This window comes from Peromyscus maniculatus, chromosome 4 (genome assembly GCF_049852395.1).
Source record: "Peromyscus maniculatus bairdii isolate BWxNUB_F1_BW_parent chromosome 4, HU_Pman_BW_mat_3.1, whole genome shotgun sequence".
In the NCBI taxonomy this organism is placed as follows: Eukaryota; Metazoa; Chordata; class Mammalia; order Rodentia; family Cricetidae; genus Peromyscus; species Peromyscus maniculatus.
Window position 1 is genome coordinate 83185397 of NC_134855.1, and position 14826 is coordinate 83200222.

The window sequence follows — 14826 nt, forward strand, 5'->3', positions numbered from 1 at the left end:
GGAGGCTGCACACTCCCAGTGCCTACATCCCTTAAAACACTGTGAATTAGGTAAAGAGGAGCTTTAAAGAACACCTTAGAGCTTAGACATCCCACTTAGGGCAAGGCCTGCGTTCCAGAAGACTCCATGAGAACTTATCTCTTTAGCTGTTGCGTAAGCTGCTGGCAACTGGGTCCTCAAGACACTAGGAAATAATGAGAACAGAAGAAGATGGGGACCTGACAGGGATCTACAAACTCCACATCCAGACACGCCGGGCCTCAGGAGACATGACAGACTTTTCTAGAAGTACTTTATGGCTTAAGAATACACATTGTGGAATTTCAGAAGGGAGCCGTGGCATCAGAGCACAGAGTTTGTCTAAGGAGCCCCTAGGAACAGCATGCTAAAGTTCATCTGTAAAAGTCTCTTTATTAACTCTTGATTGCATGCAGTTCCTGCTTGTAAGTAATTGGTGCCAATTGAGAGAGGAGGCAGAGAAGCCCTGGGAGAGGAAGTAAACGCAGTCTCCGTCCTCTCCATCTTATCACTGTCACCATTGATCAAAATAACCTCTCCTGCGGGCTTTCCTTGCGAATTTTATCCTTGCAGTGCTTCATTACCATTTTGAGTTATAAAAGGGGAAAAGTCAATTTTATTGGATCCTAAATGTTACTCAAAGCAACTTCCTGTCCAGAGTGCAAATTATTAAAATTGACGCAGGATGTGTGTGAGAGGTAATATCCCCTTTCGTAGGCCTCTCTCTAAATTTCACGATACTCTGCAGAGTGGATTAGATTTGCAGGGTGTGGGGACTCTGAAAAGAAAATAGAATTGTGTATTGATGCCTTCAGAAATATTATTTGATGGCAATAAAATATTCCCCGAAATTCCCTTCAGAGGGGAGAAAATGGAGTTTGTTTTCCGTAATTGCATTTTCTAGCATTTGCTCTCACACTTTCCAATATAAGCCAATTGCGACCTGTGATTTGGTTTTGCTTATTGGCAAAAGTACCATGTAAATTGATCTGTGATGCATTTAAAGAAGATGCCTTGAAAGTTTGGAAATTGAGATGGCTTTTTCTGATTAGATTTCGAGAGTATTAGGGTTCATTTCTATATTTTAGTCTAATGTAATATTAGCCAAATATGTTCTTTTTCAATTTAGTTTTAATCAAGTTCCAGAAGACCATTTTCATCTAGCCCCAGTGGTGCTGTTAAGGCAGAGATTTCACTTCCCCTGTCAGCCCTGGTTTCTGCAGCCCAGCCCCAGCCCAGCCCTGCCTGTTGAAACCCCACATTCCCGGGCCCCAGCGATATTTGCAAGCTCTAGAACAGCACTGATTTCAAAAGGATTTTTTAAATTTCTATTTGCAAGGTTAAGGAGGAGGGAATTTAAAAAGCCTCTAAAATAGTTATTTCTCTTAAAAGATATGGCCTTTATGCCTTGTGTTATTTTTATTTAATTTGGTCTTCGCCATGCCTAATGATGTAAAATGCAAACACACGGGATTTGCATTTGTTCCCCTAATTATTCAGTGGAATAATTGCCACTTATTTTATAATCATCATCGCTGGGAGGAACACCTTCCTCTCACTTGCTTTTGAAAGGCTTTGTGGGGAAGAGATCCAACATATTTGTCAGCTCATCATAGAGCCTTGTCATAGGCACTTCTCTGTTAATAAAGACATTTACTGAGTACTGTCTTAAAGGGCTCGGGAGGAAGCAGGAGACTGGCTGCTTCTCCCAAATGAAGTTGTAATGCAAAACGAAATATAACACAGAATCACAGGAGTAGTCATCACCTTTTGTGTGTCAGGTATTGTATCCAATCTTTGCTGCTTTGGCTAATTTCCATGGCCACTTTAGGATAGATCATATAATTTTACTTCTGATGAGTAATATTAGGTTAAATAGCATGCTTTCAATTTGAGTTTCAAAGGAAGTAATCTGAGGTTGGTGTGATTCCGATGCCTATGCTCTTCCTCCATGCCTTACATTTATATTCTCCCACCCCGCTCAGGGCTATAAACACACACACACACACACACACACACACACACACACACACACACACACACACACACACCCGACTGAGATGACGCTTGACAGTGTCTTTACCAATTTGTCTTGGTGCTGTCTCATGAAACCCTGATTTGGATCCACCTTTCTGTAGTGGAAGGAGATAGCTTGAAGGGTCTTTAGAAGACAATCCATTCCGATCAAATTTGTTGCATGCTGTTCTAAATTGTTCTGAACAAGTCAAGGCCCTTGTCTGTAAGGAAAAGGTTGGATAAAACTGAACAGTGGAATACACTGCCTTTGACTGCTGTTGTCCAGACAGATGGTGGTTTATCTGACTGAGTGATCCTCGGCCAGACAGATGCCACTCTAGACAGATAGCAGATAGCACAATAGCTTTACATGTACCACACAACATGTTGGCCTGGGTGGCAACTTAGAGCTACTCAATTGAGAACAAGGTGGTGTTAGTCATTATGTTTATTACCTCATGGTGTCTGCACATACATATGGGTGTGGATAGTGTGTGTGTGTGTGTGTGTGTGTGTGTGTGTGTGTGTGTGTGTGTGTAAGTTATGTTGTAATAGAGTTATGGCTGAGACAGGATGTAAACAAGAAGTTGCTGGGGGACAATAGCAACGTCTCTGAGATGTCTTGATGGTCTCTAAACTGTAGTGAGCACTAAAGGCTGCACTTTCATGGTTTTACACTTCTCAGTTATGTCACTCATTGTTAGTGAATCGGTTACTATTCAGGTCGGGGCAGTAGGGTGATGGGGTAGACTTTCTCCTTTGTGTGGAACAAACACTTGTGCCATCTCTGGTACCTTAGCAGTCTCATTGTGAAAGAGACTGAAGAAGATGAGGGGCTTTTCTGCTGTCTTTGTATGCTCGCCTTAATTCCTGCCGTGGACTGTCGGGCTTCACTCAGCATTCCTTCATTCTCCTGGGATTCTAGCTCGGCCCTGACGTTATTGTAATCTAGTTTTCTGTGTTTAATATTTCTTAGACTTGGTTTCCCATTGCAAGCATGGAAGAAACCCTAATGCATGAGTTTCAGAGGAGAAGGTAGCAGTCTGAACCTGCTGTGTGGCTCCATCAGCAAGTGTGAGTATTCACGTGAGAGCTGTCAGGACTTGTGAAAATTAATGGAGCCTGACGGGGGACAGACTGAGGTCAGAGACGGAGCTTGCCCTGCCTGAACGTTCCTGGTGGTTTTGCAGCTGAGGCAAGTGAGGGCAAATGTGGAGCCCAGAGGGATTCCTGGAGGTCTGTGTGTCCATTTAATGCGTGGGCTGTGGACACCAAGTACCAAAGTCTTTTCTAGGCTCCAGGTGGCCTGTGCATCCTCGTAGCTAACAGTGCGCCCTTCTTGCTTCTGGCTGGACTCGGCCCTCTTTGCAGAAATCACCAAGTGAGGAACTGAGAAGGGAGCTCTCCCTGGACAATCCCTGAGCCTCATTTCCTCTGGCCTCTTAGCCACCGGTCTTATTTTACTCCTTTCATCCTCCCGCAGAAGCTTCTGCTTGCTCAATTTCCCAGCTTGAGTTTTTCTTACTCATTCCTCAGTAAAATAGTCTTCGGGGCTTTGACCATTTTTTCTGGGGTCCTCCTGGAATCACAGTATCAAAACTATGTACTGATTTTAAGCAGGGAGATTTTCCTCTTCTTACCTGTCTTCAGGGTGTCACAGGGTCCCTGACGCCGCTGCTGTCTGGGACCAGTGTTCTGAAGCATCCCTGCTGCTGCAGGAGGGCTGAAGGTTTCAGGGATGTGATTGGATTGCGGTCTGTCGGTATCTCTTTGTTTAGGAATGATCAGTGATGATCACAATGTATTTAATATTGACGGGGCTCCTTGTGATCCTACAAAGTGAGGTTGCTATCCAGCACCTGGGAGGAGAGCCTGGAGGCTGTGCTTCTGAGCCTGATTTTCCTGAGGACCCGGGAGCCACAGCATGTTCTGCTAGTCTGACCTCACCTCTCTGTTTCCTCTCTTCCTGCTATGGAGTAAGCTTTACGGACTGGCAGTCTTATGACACCGATCACCGTGGTTTCTTCACATGTTTTCAAAATCTCTAATTTGGGAGAATGGAGAGGAGTGTACATAGAAATCAGAGATCTTAAGTTGTGCTTCAAAACTAGGCTTTCTTTTCCAGAGGAAACCTTGAGAGCCATGTTGGCTTTGGATGCTTTCTGTGCTGGGTGCTGGGGTTTCCCCATGGCTTTAGCAGATGAAAATAAGAGATGCCCATCATTTAGCCTTATTTACCAGTTTCTTGATTGAAAATATATGCCTGGAGAAGGTGGTTTTGTTATTAGCCACAAACTAATGAGCCATTCTGGTTGCCCCGTTTCCCATAATCCCTACTCAGGAGGAATGAAAAGTGTCAGGCAAGCCCATGTGGAAGGCAGATGCCCTGGAAAAGCAAATTGTTGGAATACCTTCTGCAATGATTTATAGCAGAAAAATAGGCTGCCGTTATATGATACTTAATTTTGAGGCACATTAATTTTTATTGAAGGAGTGGAGCAAGCTATCCTGGGAATCTTATTTATCCAGAGCAACACTTGTATATGATCATTTAAAAATGATGTGCCAGTGCCCCATTTCTGACTACCCTCTATTAATTCCCCAGCTACTTCAGCTTAATGCGTTATCCCATCCCTCACCAGCTCCTACAGATGTTGAGTTTGGACTTCCTTTCTCCTGTCCAAGCTTTGTCCTACTTCTTATAATATAGCCAACACATTCATTCTAAGGCCTTGCATCAAGTTGACATCCTTCCCTCCCCTCCCCTCCCCTCCCCTCCCCTCCCCTCCCCTCCCCTCCCCTCCCCCTCCCCTCCCCTCCCCTCCCCTCCCCTCCCCTCCCCTCCCCTCCCCTCTCCTCCCCTCCCCTCCCTTCCCCTCCCAGATTCTCCTGGGAGGTAGTAGGCAAGAAAATTATGCCAACAGCTGCAGTAGAATTTAGGGAATGCCTTAAAAAAGCCAGGACATGTGTTGTCATAGCAGGAGGCTGACACTGCCCCTCATGTCTCATGCAGGAGAAGCCCATGACATAGCCAGAGAAATATCTAGAATGGAGAATTCTGTTTCATAGTACAAATGAAAAGGGACATATAGTCTAGAACTAGAGAAAAGATCACCATGGGTGGGGAAGTGGCTCAGGAACTCAAGCAACAGAGGAATCGTAGCCAGGCATTGTCAGGTTCTAACAGATTGGGCCTTAGATGATACACATTTTAGCTTGGGAGGAAGTCTAGAGTCTAGTCCCACCTGTGCTACCCACGTGGATGGTAACTACACGGCAAACAGCGGCATCTCTCTAGTAGTGGCTTTCTATATTCATAGAATGGAGCTGGAGGGCATCGTGTTGCTGTTTTTTTAAATTTTTAATTCATTTTTAAAAATCTTTTTTCAAATGTAACCTTTCCTCCTATTGCAAATTCAAAGAACACAGAGCTGTTCTGGTAAATCTGGGAGTAAGTCCCTCCCCCCAGCCCTGTGCTTTTCTCCTGAGTCTCGCTTTAGCTCTGAGGAAACCTCACACCAGTATGCCAGCCTGCCCTGATACATTCTCCTACCTCTGTGCTGTGATTGGCTGGAGCTGCTTGAGTTCAGGATGCTGTGAGCAGGACGCAGTCCCTTTGCTTACGTTAGAGTGAGGACCTACACCTGATGTGCACGTAGCTGAAGAAAACTGCATAACTGAAGATATCTGCCTGCATTGGGTGCTGCTGATACCTGTTCTTTGCTACACACACACACACACACACACACACACACACACACACACACACACACAAAGGGTACCCACCGGGCTCTAGGAGGAAACCAGAGACATTTCAAGGGAGTAAAAGCTGATAGAAGGAATAGAATTTGGATAGCCTCCTTATTACTCCTTTGTGAATGAAAGGCCAAGGGATGTCTCCTAGAAAAGAGCGGGAAAGAAGTGGCATGTTTAGGATAATTCTCTAGAAGGTCTTACTTACCACCACGCACAAGCTGGAGGCTACCATGCTTCCTCTCTTTATCCCAATGGCCTTGTTGATTCTGATAACACTCATACTGCTTAAGGATATATTGGATCATTGCCAGATTCTGTCATAGTTTTCAGAGGTTTCTTTTCCATTGTCTACTGTGATTCTTTGAGGGTAATGGTGTTGTGTGTGGCATCAGGAGTGATGTGATCTGTGGATGAAGTAATGGCTTATTGGGTGGCATATGGGAGGGGTAGTCTCCATCATCATCATAACCACAAGTAACAACTCAGCTAATGTCTGTTGAAGGACCAGAGTGCCCGAAATTGTTTAGGATCCCGTTTAATCCCACTAAAGTTTCTCAGTCCACGCTATTTTTTTTTCCTACTTATATTTGAAGAAAGTATCATTTGAAAGGCATGGACTGGAACTTAGCTGGTAGACCAGATGTTGCAGTGACAAAATAGGACACTTTATGAAAACTTCCACTTGGAAGAAGATGTGACATTGAGTTATATTTTGTCACAGCCTAGGATGCCAAGCCTAGTTTCTGGAGTCTAAGAAGCTTCTGGCAGCTCTTGGACACGCTCATTCATTGTATCACTAAACAAATATGAATTGTGTGCTTACCATTGGAAAGTATTAAACTGAGTTCTTTGAGTCAAACAAGAAACCACAACCACGACCCATGCCTTAAATCAAGGAAGAGATGAGTCACACATAAAAAGCAAAACTAAAACCTGGAGCTCCAGTAGTGACCGTGTTTACTCTGACATGCATCTGCTTCTGAAGCTTTAAATCCCACTGCTGCTGCCATCCTCACCCTGAGAACAAAAGGCAGCTGTCCAAAGTCATACAGCTAATACACGGTAGGGCCTGCAGGGCCCCCACTCCCAACCCCATGCTCCTCCACGGCCCATGTAGTACTGGTTTAAAATTGAATCTTAAGAATAGAAACTTGAAAAGCGTGGCAAGACAGCACTACATAATATCTGAAGACACACGAGGATGAAGGAGAGTGTCATAGAGTGGGACAGGAGGCAGAGACATCTGGGGAAGGAGAGAGAGGTGGCCCTAGACAGCAGAGAAGGGGATCTGGAGAGTACAGCCTCAGCAACCAAGGGGGTAGATTATTTGCAGAGACTGTGATGTCCCTGTGGTCAGATCAAGCCGGGTGAGAACTGAGAATCAGTTTTGCTTTGTCCCCCAGGCAATTATTAGGATGTTCCAGGAAAGCTTTTGGAGGATAATAAAAGCAGAAGCCAAATTGCCTGGAGTTGTGTGTTATTTGGTGTAAAACTATAGTGGCCCACCAGGCAATGCCAATGAGGGCCAAGCAGAAGCAACAGCAAGAGTGGGAAGGTTGGTAGAGTTTGTGAGCATTGCTGGATTTATTTATTTATTTATTTATTTATTTATTTATTTATTTATTTTATTTTCCACGAGAAGTGGGAAGCTCTGAAGTGTGTGTGTGTGTGTGTGTGTGTGTGTGTGTGTGTGTGTGTGTTCTGCTTTCTAAATGTTAGTTCAGTTTTTTAAAAGTAAAATTCAGTTAAGAACTAAACTTAACATATCTGTAGGTTGAATTTATCATATCTGGACGCCTTCCAGAAATTTCAAAGCAAAATGCTGAAGCATCTTGATCCATTGAGGACCATGTTTGCAGAGGCATACCTGTTTAGATGCCATTGGCTGCTTATTCTTATTTAATTGGGATGGGTAAATATGAACTCGAAACAAAAGATTCCATCAGTAAAGAACTGATGCCCAAGAGGGAAGATATTGAAGACCAAGGCGAGGTGTGTGTGGATGAAGAGTCCCAGCTTATAGAAATACAAGCTGTAACCAAGATGGAGTAATGGAAAAGTGAAGACTAGGAAGCAGAGAGGCCTTTTCTCCTCCTTTGTCCACATAGTTGGTAGCCCTGGGAGTTGACTGAAAACGTTATGGTGTCTGCTTTGGAGGCTAGCAGGTGACAGGAAGGTGAGGTGGCTCAGACTGTGCAGCCGCAGCAGCAGCTCTGAGGGGCAGTTGGCCTTCCTATCGTCACTATCTGTTTCTTTAGGGAGCACAGTCTCACTCTGTAGCCCAGGTTGGCACTGAATTAGTGGCAGTCCTCCAGACTCGGCCTCCTCAACGCTGTAATTATAGGCCTGAGTTAACATGCTCAGCCCATGAGTCGCTATAATGAGACAGAACATGATGTTGCTGACCGCTTATCTGCCCACACAGAATCTTTAGCTGTCCCCTGAATTGATGGCCGGATTCTCATATTTCAGTTATTCATTTGTTACCATTGTGACATTGTTACTATACCTGTAACTTACCTGTACTGTAGTTTTTTAAAAATGTCCTGACAGTTACATATAAATATATACATTTATACATATATATGTGCATATTACATATGTATTTTTGTTACATATGTATGAAAATAATGCTGTAAACACTTATACTAGCTTTCCAACTATGCATTTAAAGAATATACTAACTCCTTAACATTTTTACTGAGGGTTTCTTTCCACTTCCACCTAGAATAATCCTGTCTTTCATTCCCAGGACACACTGTCTAATTCCACTGGGTAGTTCTTTGGGTTCCACAGAGCAGGGATTTCTTCTGCGTTAAGAAAGTAGAATATGGCCTTGCTTTTTATTCAAGTGGGTTGGCCTAGATGGCCTGATCTGAATAAAATGGATAAAGGCAGGCACCTCTTTGTCTGACAATTTGAAAGTGATGCTATTTGAATACCAAGAAGCTTGAAGCTTGACTGCAGAGCCTTCCAAATTAATCTAGTCTTGTGGGAAAAAAAAAGAAAGAAAGAAAGAAAATGCCATCAAGTAACAGGAGATTTGTCAGCTGCCCTGCTTACGCTTTTCATATAAAACAGAAAGGTTGGCAGATTATAGATGAAAGGTCAGCTCCGCAGAAAAGAAAATCTGTCAGACAATCTCATAACACAGGTAACCCAGGGTGGAACTTGGAAACTGCTATTGGATTCTCGGAGTGAGATGAGTTTGTTGGCGGCGTGTAAATACCATCACCGCTCCCGCGGCTGTTCATTTTGGTGGCTCCTTCTCTAGCGGAGTCTCTGAAATCCGATTTAGAAGACGCCGAGGTTGCTTGCTTTCCTGGGGAGGATTTACTTCGCAGAAGTTTCACCTTTTATTTTTTGTTTGTTTTGGAACAGTTGAAGCAGGGGTGTAGTCGGGGGGGGGGGGGGGGGGTGTACTTCTTTGGCCCAGTGTCTTTCTTAATCCCTCAGTCGTTCTAAACCAAATATCTAAAACGAGGGCGTAGTGAGAAGCCAACACCTCTTATGAAAGCGGTGGTGACTGCTGACTGAGTTTCCAAGCCCATCATCACCAACAGAGGAGAGAGAGGGCCACAGTGGGGACTGAACCAGCAGCTAAGGTCCACTCAGACAGGACCTGCCTCAGATCAGATTGATGCTCGCACAAACATTTTTAGCCTGTTCTGACTTGAAGAACCCAGGTGAATCTGTGGGTGCATTATCTAACCACAAAGCTGTGAGAGCAGAGCTGTGGGGCCTCATCGTTTGAGTGCAGGCAGTGCTGGGAATGTGAGGCCTTGTTAATCCATTTTCGTCTGTGCTTCAGGGGCAGGAATCGCGCAAAAGAGCAGCACCGTTCTAAGGCGTTTGCAACCCACATCACGCTCCTAATTGCCCAACTTGCATAAGCATGCCTCTGAGAGTGGCTTCCCACTTCTGTTGCACTCTTCTGGGCAGCCCTGAAAATAACCGGGGCCAGAGGTGTGTCGCACAGCAGTGTGCGTGGGTCAGCAGGTGTCCCTTGACCCCTGGCCTCCGTGGTTCTCACTCCCTCGCTCATTTTCTCTCACTGCCTTCCCCCTGCTCTCGAGTCTCCCCACTACAGCACATGATGTACATGTGATTCTGTCACCTGTAGAAACTGCAAATCAAGAGCTGAGGAAAACTTGTCACCTTATAAAACGTCGCCACTGTCTTAGAAGACACTTGTGCTAGCAGCTGCCTGTGCTTCAGGCTGCTGGCATGGCCAGGGCTCTACAGAACAGTCTTTACAGATTACTCTGCTGAAATCCAAGTACCGATGGCAGAAGTTACTGCTACTCCCGGTAAAAAGTTTCTCCCACTAAGCTTCCTTAATTAAATCATCAACTCTGGCTTGCTGGTAAGGATCAATTCTTACAAGAGTATTCTATTTCCTACTCAGGGTAACCTTAATTCTTCCCAGAATAGCAGGCAGCATTAATTTTGCATCGGACCCAGGAGTCAAGGTGGAATTATATGTGCCATCATGCCACCCTTTTTTCCACTCCAAAATAAAATAAAATGAGCAATAGCCCAGTGGCGAATTTTGAGAGATGGGTAGAGGCAGCAAAAAAGGCATTAATCTCAGGATGGGGATGGCTGCCTGGTTCTATCTCCCCTTGGAATTTTGGTTCTTATAGCATCATAGTGAGTTATTAATATGTATGACCTGTACTTTATTCAAACATTATAAATCTATGCAGAAGTCTGGTGTTTAGGTTTTCCTTTATAGCTTTCATTCTTCTTCCCAGAATTATCTCATTTCGATCGGGAAACTTTTGCATAAAAAGCGCACACCGAGAACTCGAATTTCCATAGCATAAATATTAAAAGGGGGTTAAGCTTTACAGTTTCCTCTCCCATCCCAAGGGGAGGAAAGTTGGCCTTCCAATCACGGCCCCTTAATAATGTTCTGTTTACTGAAAAGCCAAAAGGTAAATGTAAAATGAGACTTGCAATCTGACACCGTAGGTTCCTTATCTGCACTGTAGAAGGCTTGAATGTGCCACGTCTTTTGTTTGAAGGGTGGACTAAAATCTAGCATTTTTTGCATGCTGTTAAAAATACTTGGTTGTCTTATTTTCTGAGAACCAGACTGAGTCCAAGCCTTCTCTTCAGGATCATGGTCAGTCTTTTAAAAACCAGGACAAAAGACTGGATAATTGTTTTGCATAGATTCTTCACAGTGGATCTGTAGAATCCAGAGGGAACTGGAGCTGGAAGGCTGGATTCCTTCTTAGTGGCCATTTCACTCCTTAGCTTCCTATCTTGGTTTATTGTCACTTTGGGTAGCTTAAAAGAGTAGCCATCAATTTTGATTTACATGGAAATAGAAAGAAATGTATGAGCATTTCATTCGGATGAGCCGTCTGCTAATCACAGTCTTGGCTGTTGTATTTTGTGATGGGAAATGAATGTGCTAATTGGTGCTTTCCCCCCCCCCCTTCTTCGTGTTATTACAGGAAACCTGCCATATGAATATAAAATTGTGATTGCTGGGAATCATGAACTGACGTTTGATAAGGAATTCATGGCTGACCTCGTTAAACAGGACTACTACCGTTTCCCCTCTGTGTCCAAGTTGAAGCCAGAGGACTTTGACAATGTCCAGTCCCTCCTGACAAACAGTATTTACTTGCAAGATTCAGAGGTAACCGTGAAGGGATTCAGGATATACGGTGCACCTTGGTAAGTGCTCACTCAAACGGGTCAGAAACCAAGAAAACATGTTTGGGTCTTAACTGCTTTAAAGGAAAATGGCTAGGGTGGAAGGGGAGGTGATTGGTTTGACCAAGCACATTATCTGCTACTGCTGAATATCACAGTATTATTTTCATCGTCAAACAGACTCCTTTAGGTTACAAGAATGAGTGTAAAGCTTTAGTAGAAACCAATGTAGTTTTGTAACTGAGGCTCTACATGTGTCTGTCACATAGAAATGTTTTTGAAAGACCACCCTGTTGCTCTTGACAGATTTAGCTACTCTGAACATTTCATGAGAGTGCTCCTCTTTCACTTCTACTGGAAGCAGTTGTGAAATGCCTTGCATATAGATCAAGTTTTCCCAAGTCTCTCTACGCATCAGACTGACCAGCTCTGTAGAAATAGGTTTTGAAACTCTAGTCTCAAAGCCCCCCCCCCATTCTCCTCCTTTCAAGAAACTGAAAAAAAATGGTATTTTAAAAGGGTCTGCAGATGAGACAGATGCTCAGGCAGATTTGGAGATTGTTGATTGACAGACAGCACTCTACTAGGAATCTAGAACTGTGCTCTGGAACACATGCATCAGGCACGTGTCCTAGGGGCCTTATAGGGGGACTCTGGAGCTTGGTTCTGCCCGTTTTCATTGCCAGGTTTTAAAGAAATCACTGCACGTTGAACCTTAGATTTTGTACCTTTAAAGTGATGAAAACAAATAGTACCGTTTATCCAGCCGTCAAAAGATCATGTAGATGTCACTGTGCAATGGACTGAGAAGAGAACCTGGTAATTCGTTTAGGATGACAATTACCATTTTTCTGCTCTTGGCTTTGCCACTGTGTTTTTGGGTAGACTTGGGCAAGTCACTCAGTCCAGACCAATGTTTCCATCTCTAAAATGAGAATGTCTGACTGGAGTTATCTGTATCAGATAATTCTAGGACTATCTGTGTGTATCGAGCAGACCAACTAACCTTCCCCATCCTGGCTGGAAGAGCCCCCAGGTCCTTTGCTGCAAGCCGAGGATAGGGCTTCAGGAAGAGTGGAGAGTGGGCTGCGATTGCCTCTTCACTCAAAGGTTTGGTTTCTGTCTGAAAAAAAAACCTCTTTCCCCCCCCTTACTAATTGGTATTCCTGACTGATAGGGGGTATGGGCAGAACATTTTTGTTTGTACTTCAACCTGACAATGACTACAAGTTTCTCATTAACTGGCATAAGCTGGGCACTGTTCTAAGTCCATTGTTCTTATCAGTGGTCTGATTTAGTCTTCAGTCTGCCTGGAGAATTTAGGTACCACTGTGATTCTCATTTGGCAAATAAGCAAATTGAGGCATGGAAGGTTAAATGACTGCTTAGGAAACAACATGGTAGTGAATGGTAGCCCTACCTGCAAGTCTGGCTACGTGTGGCCCAGGGGCTGAGTAGTGCTGGTCGTGCTGGTGGAAATGTAATAATTAGTGGTCATAATGTGCAGGTTAAATTTGACTCTGTTAAAATCCATCCATTTATTTTTATGCATGAGAAGATGGCAGAGGGTAATAGGATAAATTGCAGACATGAGTCCTGTTCAGCTGCGATCTGAAAAGTGATCTCAGGGTGAAGCAGGGTGTTGACATCAGTGGTTCTGGATACGGGACAGGATGTGAGCATTTTCCACTTCCCAGTCCCATTCTTAATGCAGCTTAAGAGTTGAAGAATGACCTCTGCTTGTCAGAGAAACTTGACGTGTTGGCTAAAATCATTTCTTCAAACTCATCTGGTATTTTTGAACAATCTTCAGAAGGCACAGGACATTGGACTGTTTGTGAACAATCAGTGCTTTCAAAGACCCCAGATTGCTAATTACTGAAACAATGACGGGGGCTGGGGGGGAGCATCCTCCATGGTTTAAGCTGATCTAAATCTGTTTAGGCAGAACTTAACTAAACAAAATTACAGCTGTGATGAATGAGGGGATGATTAGGATCCCAAGGCAGACACTGAAGTGTCCCAAGATGTGAAAACAAATTGGTGACTGAAATACCCAGTATGATGGGTTATGACCTAGTCTGGGTGTTTGGTACATGCTGGAGACAAAATTTATATCAAAACTAGATTACTATCATTTAAGATATTTTTAATCATTAAAAAAATTAATTCAGTATAGGAGAAGGTAGTTGAAGCCAGAAACTGGGCAGCATTGATTTGTGTCTTGAAATGTTGTCCTGAGGTAGCATTCCATGTAGTGTGTATGAGATTTCCATAAGTCTTGACCCCTTGTTCCTGCTGAATACTTCTTTAAAAGAAGAGAATCTGTAGGTGGGATTTGGGGCATCTGTAGGTGGGATTTGTCCCAGCCACTGAAATTGTTGGTACTTTGTTTTTGTTTTAATCCAGAAAGCAGAGTGAGAGGAGGGGGTTTCATTCCACCCATTCTCCCGAGACACCAGTTGTTTATATGTCGCTCTGAAGGTGTTCTGTTTAAATGGAGGTTCCTAGGGCTACTGAACACTGACTTGGGGATTTCTCCCTGAGCGTTTCTGTATGGGGAGGACCTTATTTCCCATTCCTACCACATCCTCCCCAGGATCTGGGATGAGTTCTTTTGTCTTTGTTTTGTTTGATTTTTAACATCTCCCCACTCTGTTTTCTCATCTGTAAAATGAGCATCACTTTCCTCACATGGTTGTTTTCAACATAAACTTAATATGGCCACAGCATAGAGAAGACTGCAAGCCTTGAGTTAACTTTTGAGAAGTGTGGCTGTTACCATAAGCAGTGGACTAACTGATGCTCCCTGGCTTCTCTACATGACTATGTACCAGGAATCAAATGGATGTGTTCTGACCTTGGTTCAGCCTCTGCTGATTGGGTGACACTAGATGAGTCATGTGACTTCTGGATTTAGGATATGAAACAGAAGAAATGATGTCTATTCTCGGCCTTTTCATCCTTCAATCACATAAATGTTCACCAAAGCTAGAATCTTCAAAGATAATACATATTGGTAGATATGGTTATTTAATGTCTTATGTAATTTATGATCTCTTTTACTATTAAATATTTGGATAGAAGCAAAATTTCAGTGAAATTATGTCACAGCTAGTACATTTCTCATTTCAGGAGTTAAGGTTTTATCATTATTATTGTATCCCTGAGATTTCACTAGAGGTAAATCCCTCCTCAGTAGCCCATAGATATTCCAAAACAATAGAAACCAGTTAATTTTGACTTCCATGCTTTCCAGTGAATTTCCTAGAGGAAACGTTAAGTTCTGAATTGATGATAGTGATAGTAGTAGTTTTCATTCAAAAACAAAAATCTAAACAAGAATCTTTGTCCTCGGGATTT

At 43.5% G+C, this 14826-nt stretch overlaps 1 protein-coding gene across 5 annotated transcripts in view; it reads left to right on the forward strand.

The window, feature by feature from the left end:
• The window catches only part of Mpped2 (metallophosphoesterase domain containing 2), a 181104-nt gene that overhangs the window by 84283 nt on the left and 81995 nt on the right, over positions 1-14826 (forward strand). For 4 of the 5 annotated variants that reach the window (XM_006975856.4, XM_076570242.1, XM_042275876.2 and 1 more), the window contains one exon: positions 11259-11484. In XM_006975856.4, the coding sequence (XP_006975918.1) occupies positions 11259-11484 (226 nt within the window). Of the gene's footprint in view, positions 1-3010; positions 3109-11258; positions 11485-14826 lie in introns of all 5 variants that reach the window. The other variant, XM_042275879.2, reaches the window with a different exon arrangement.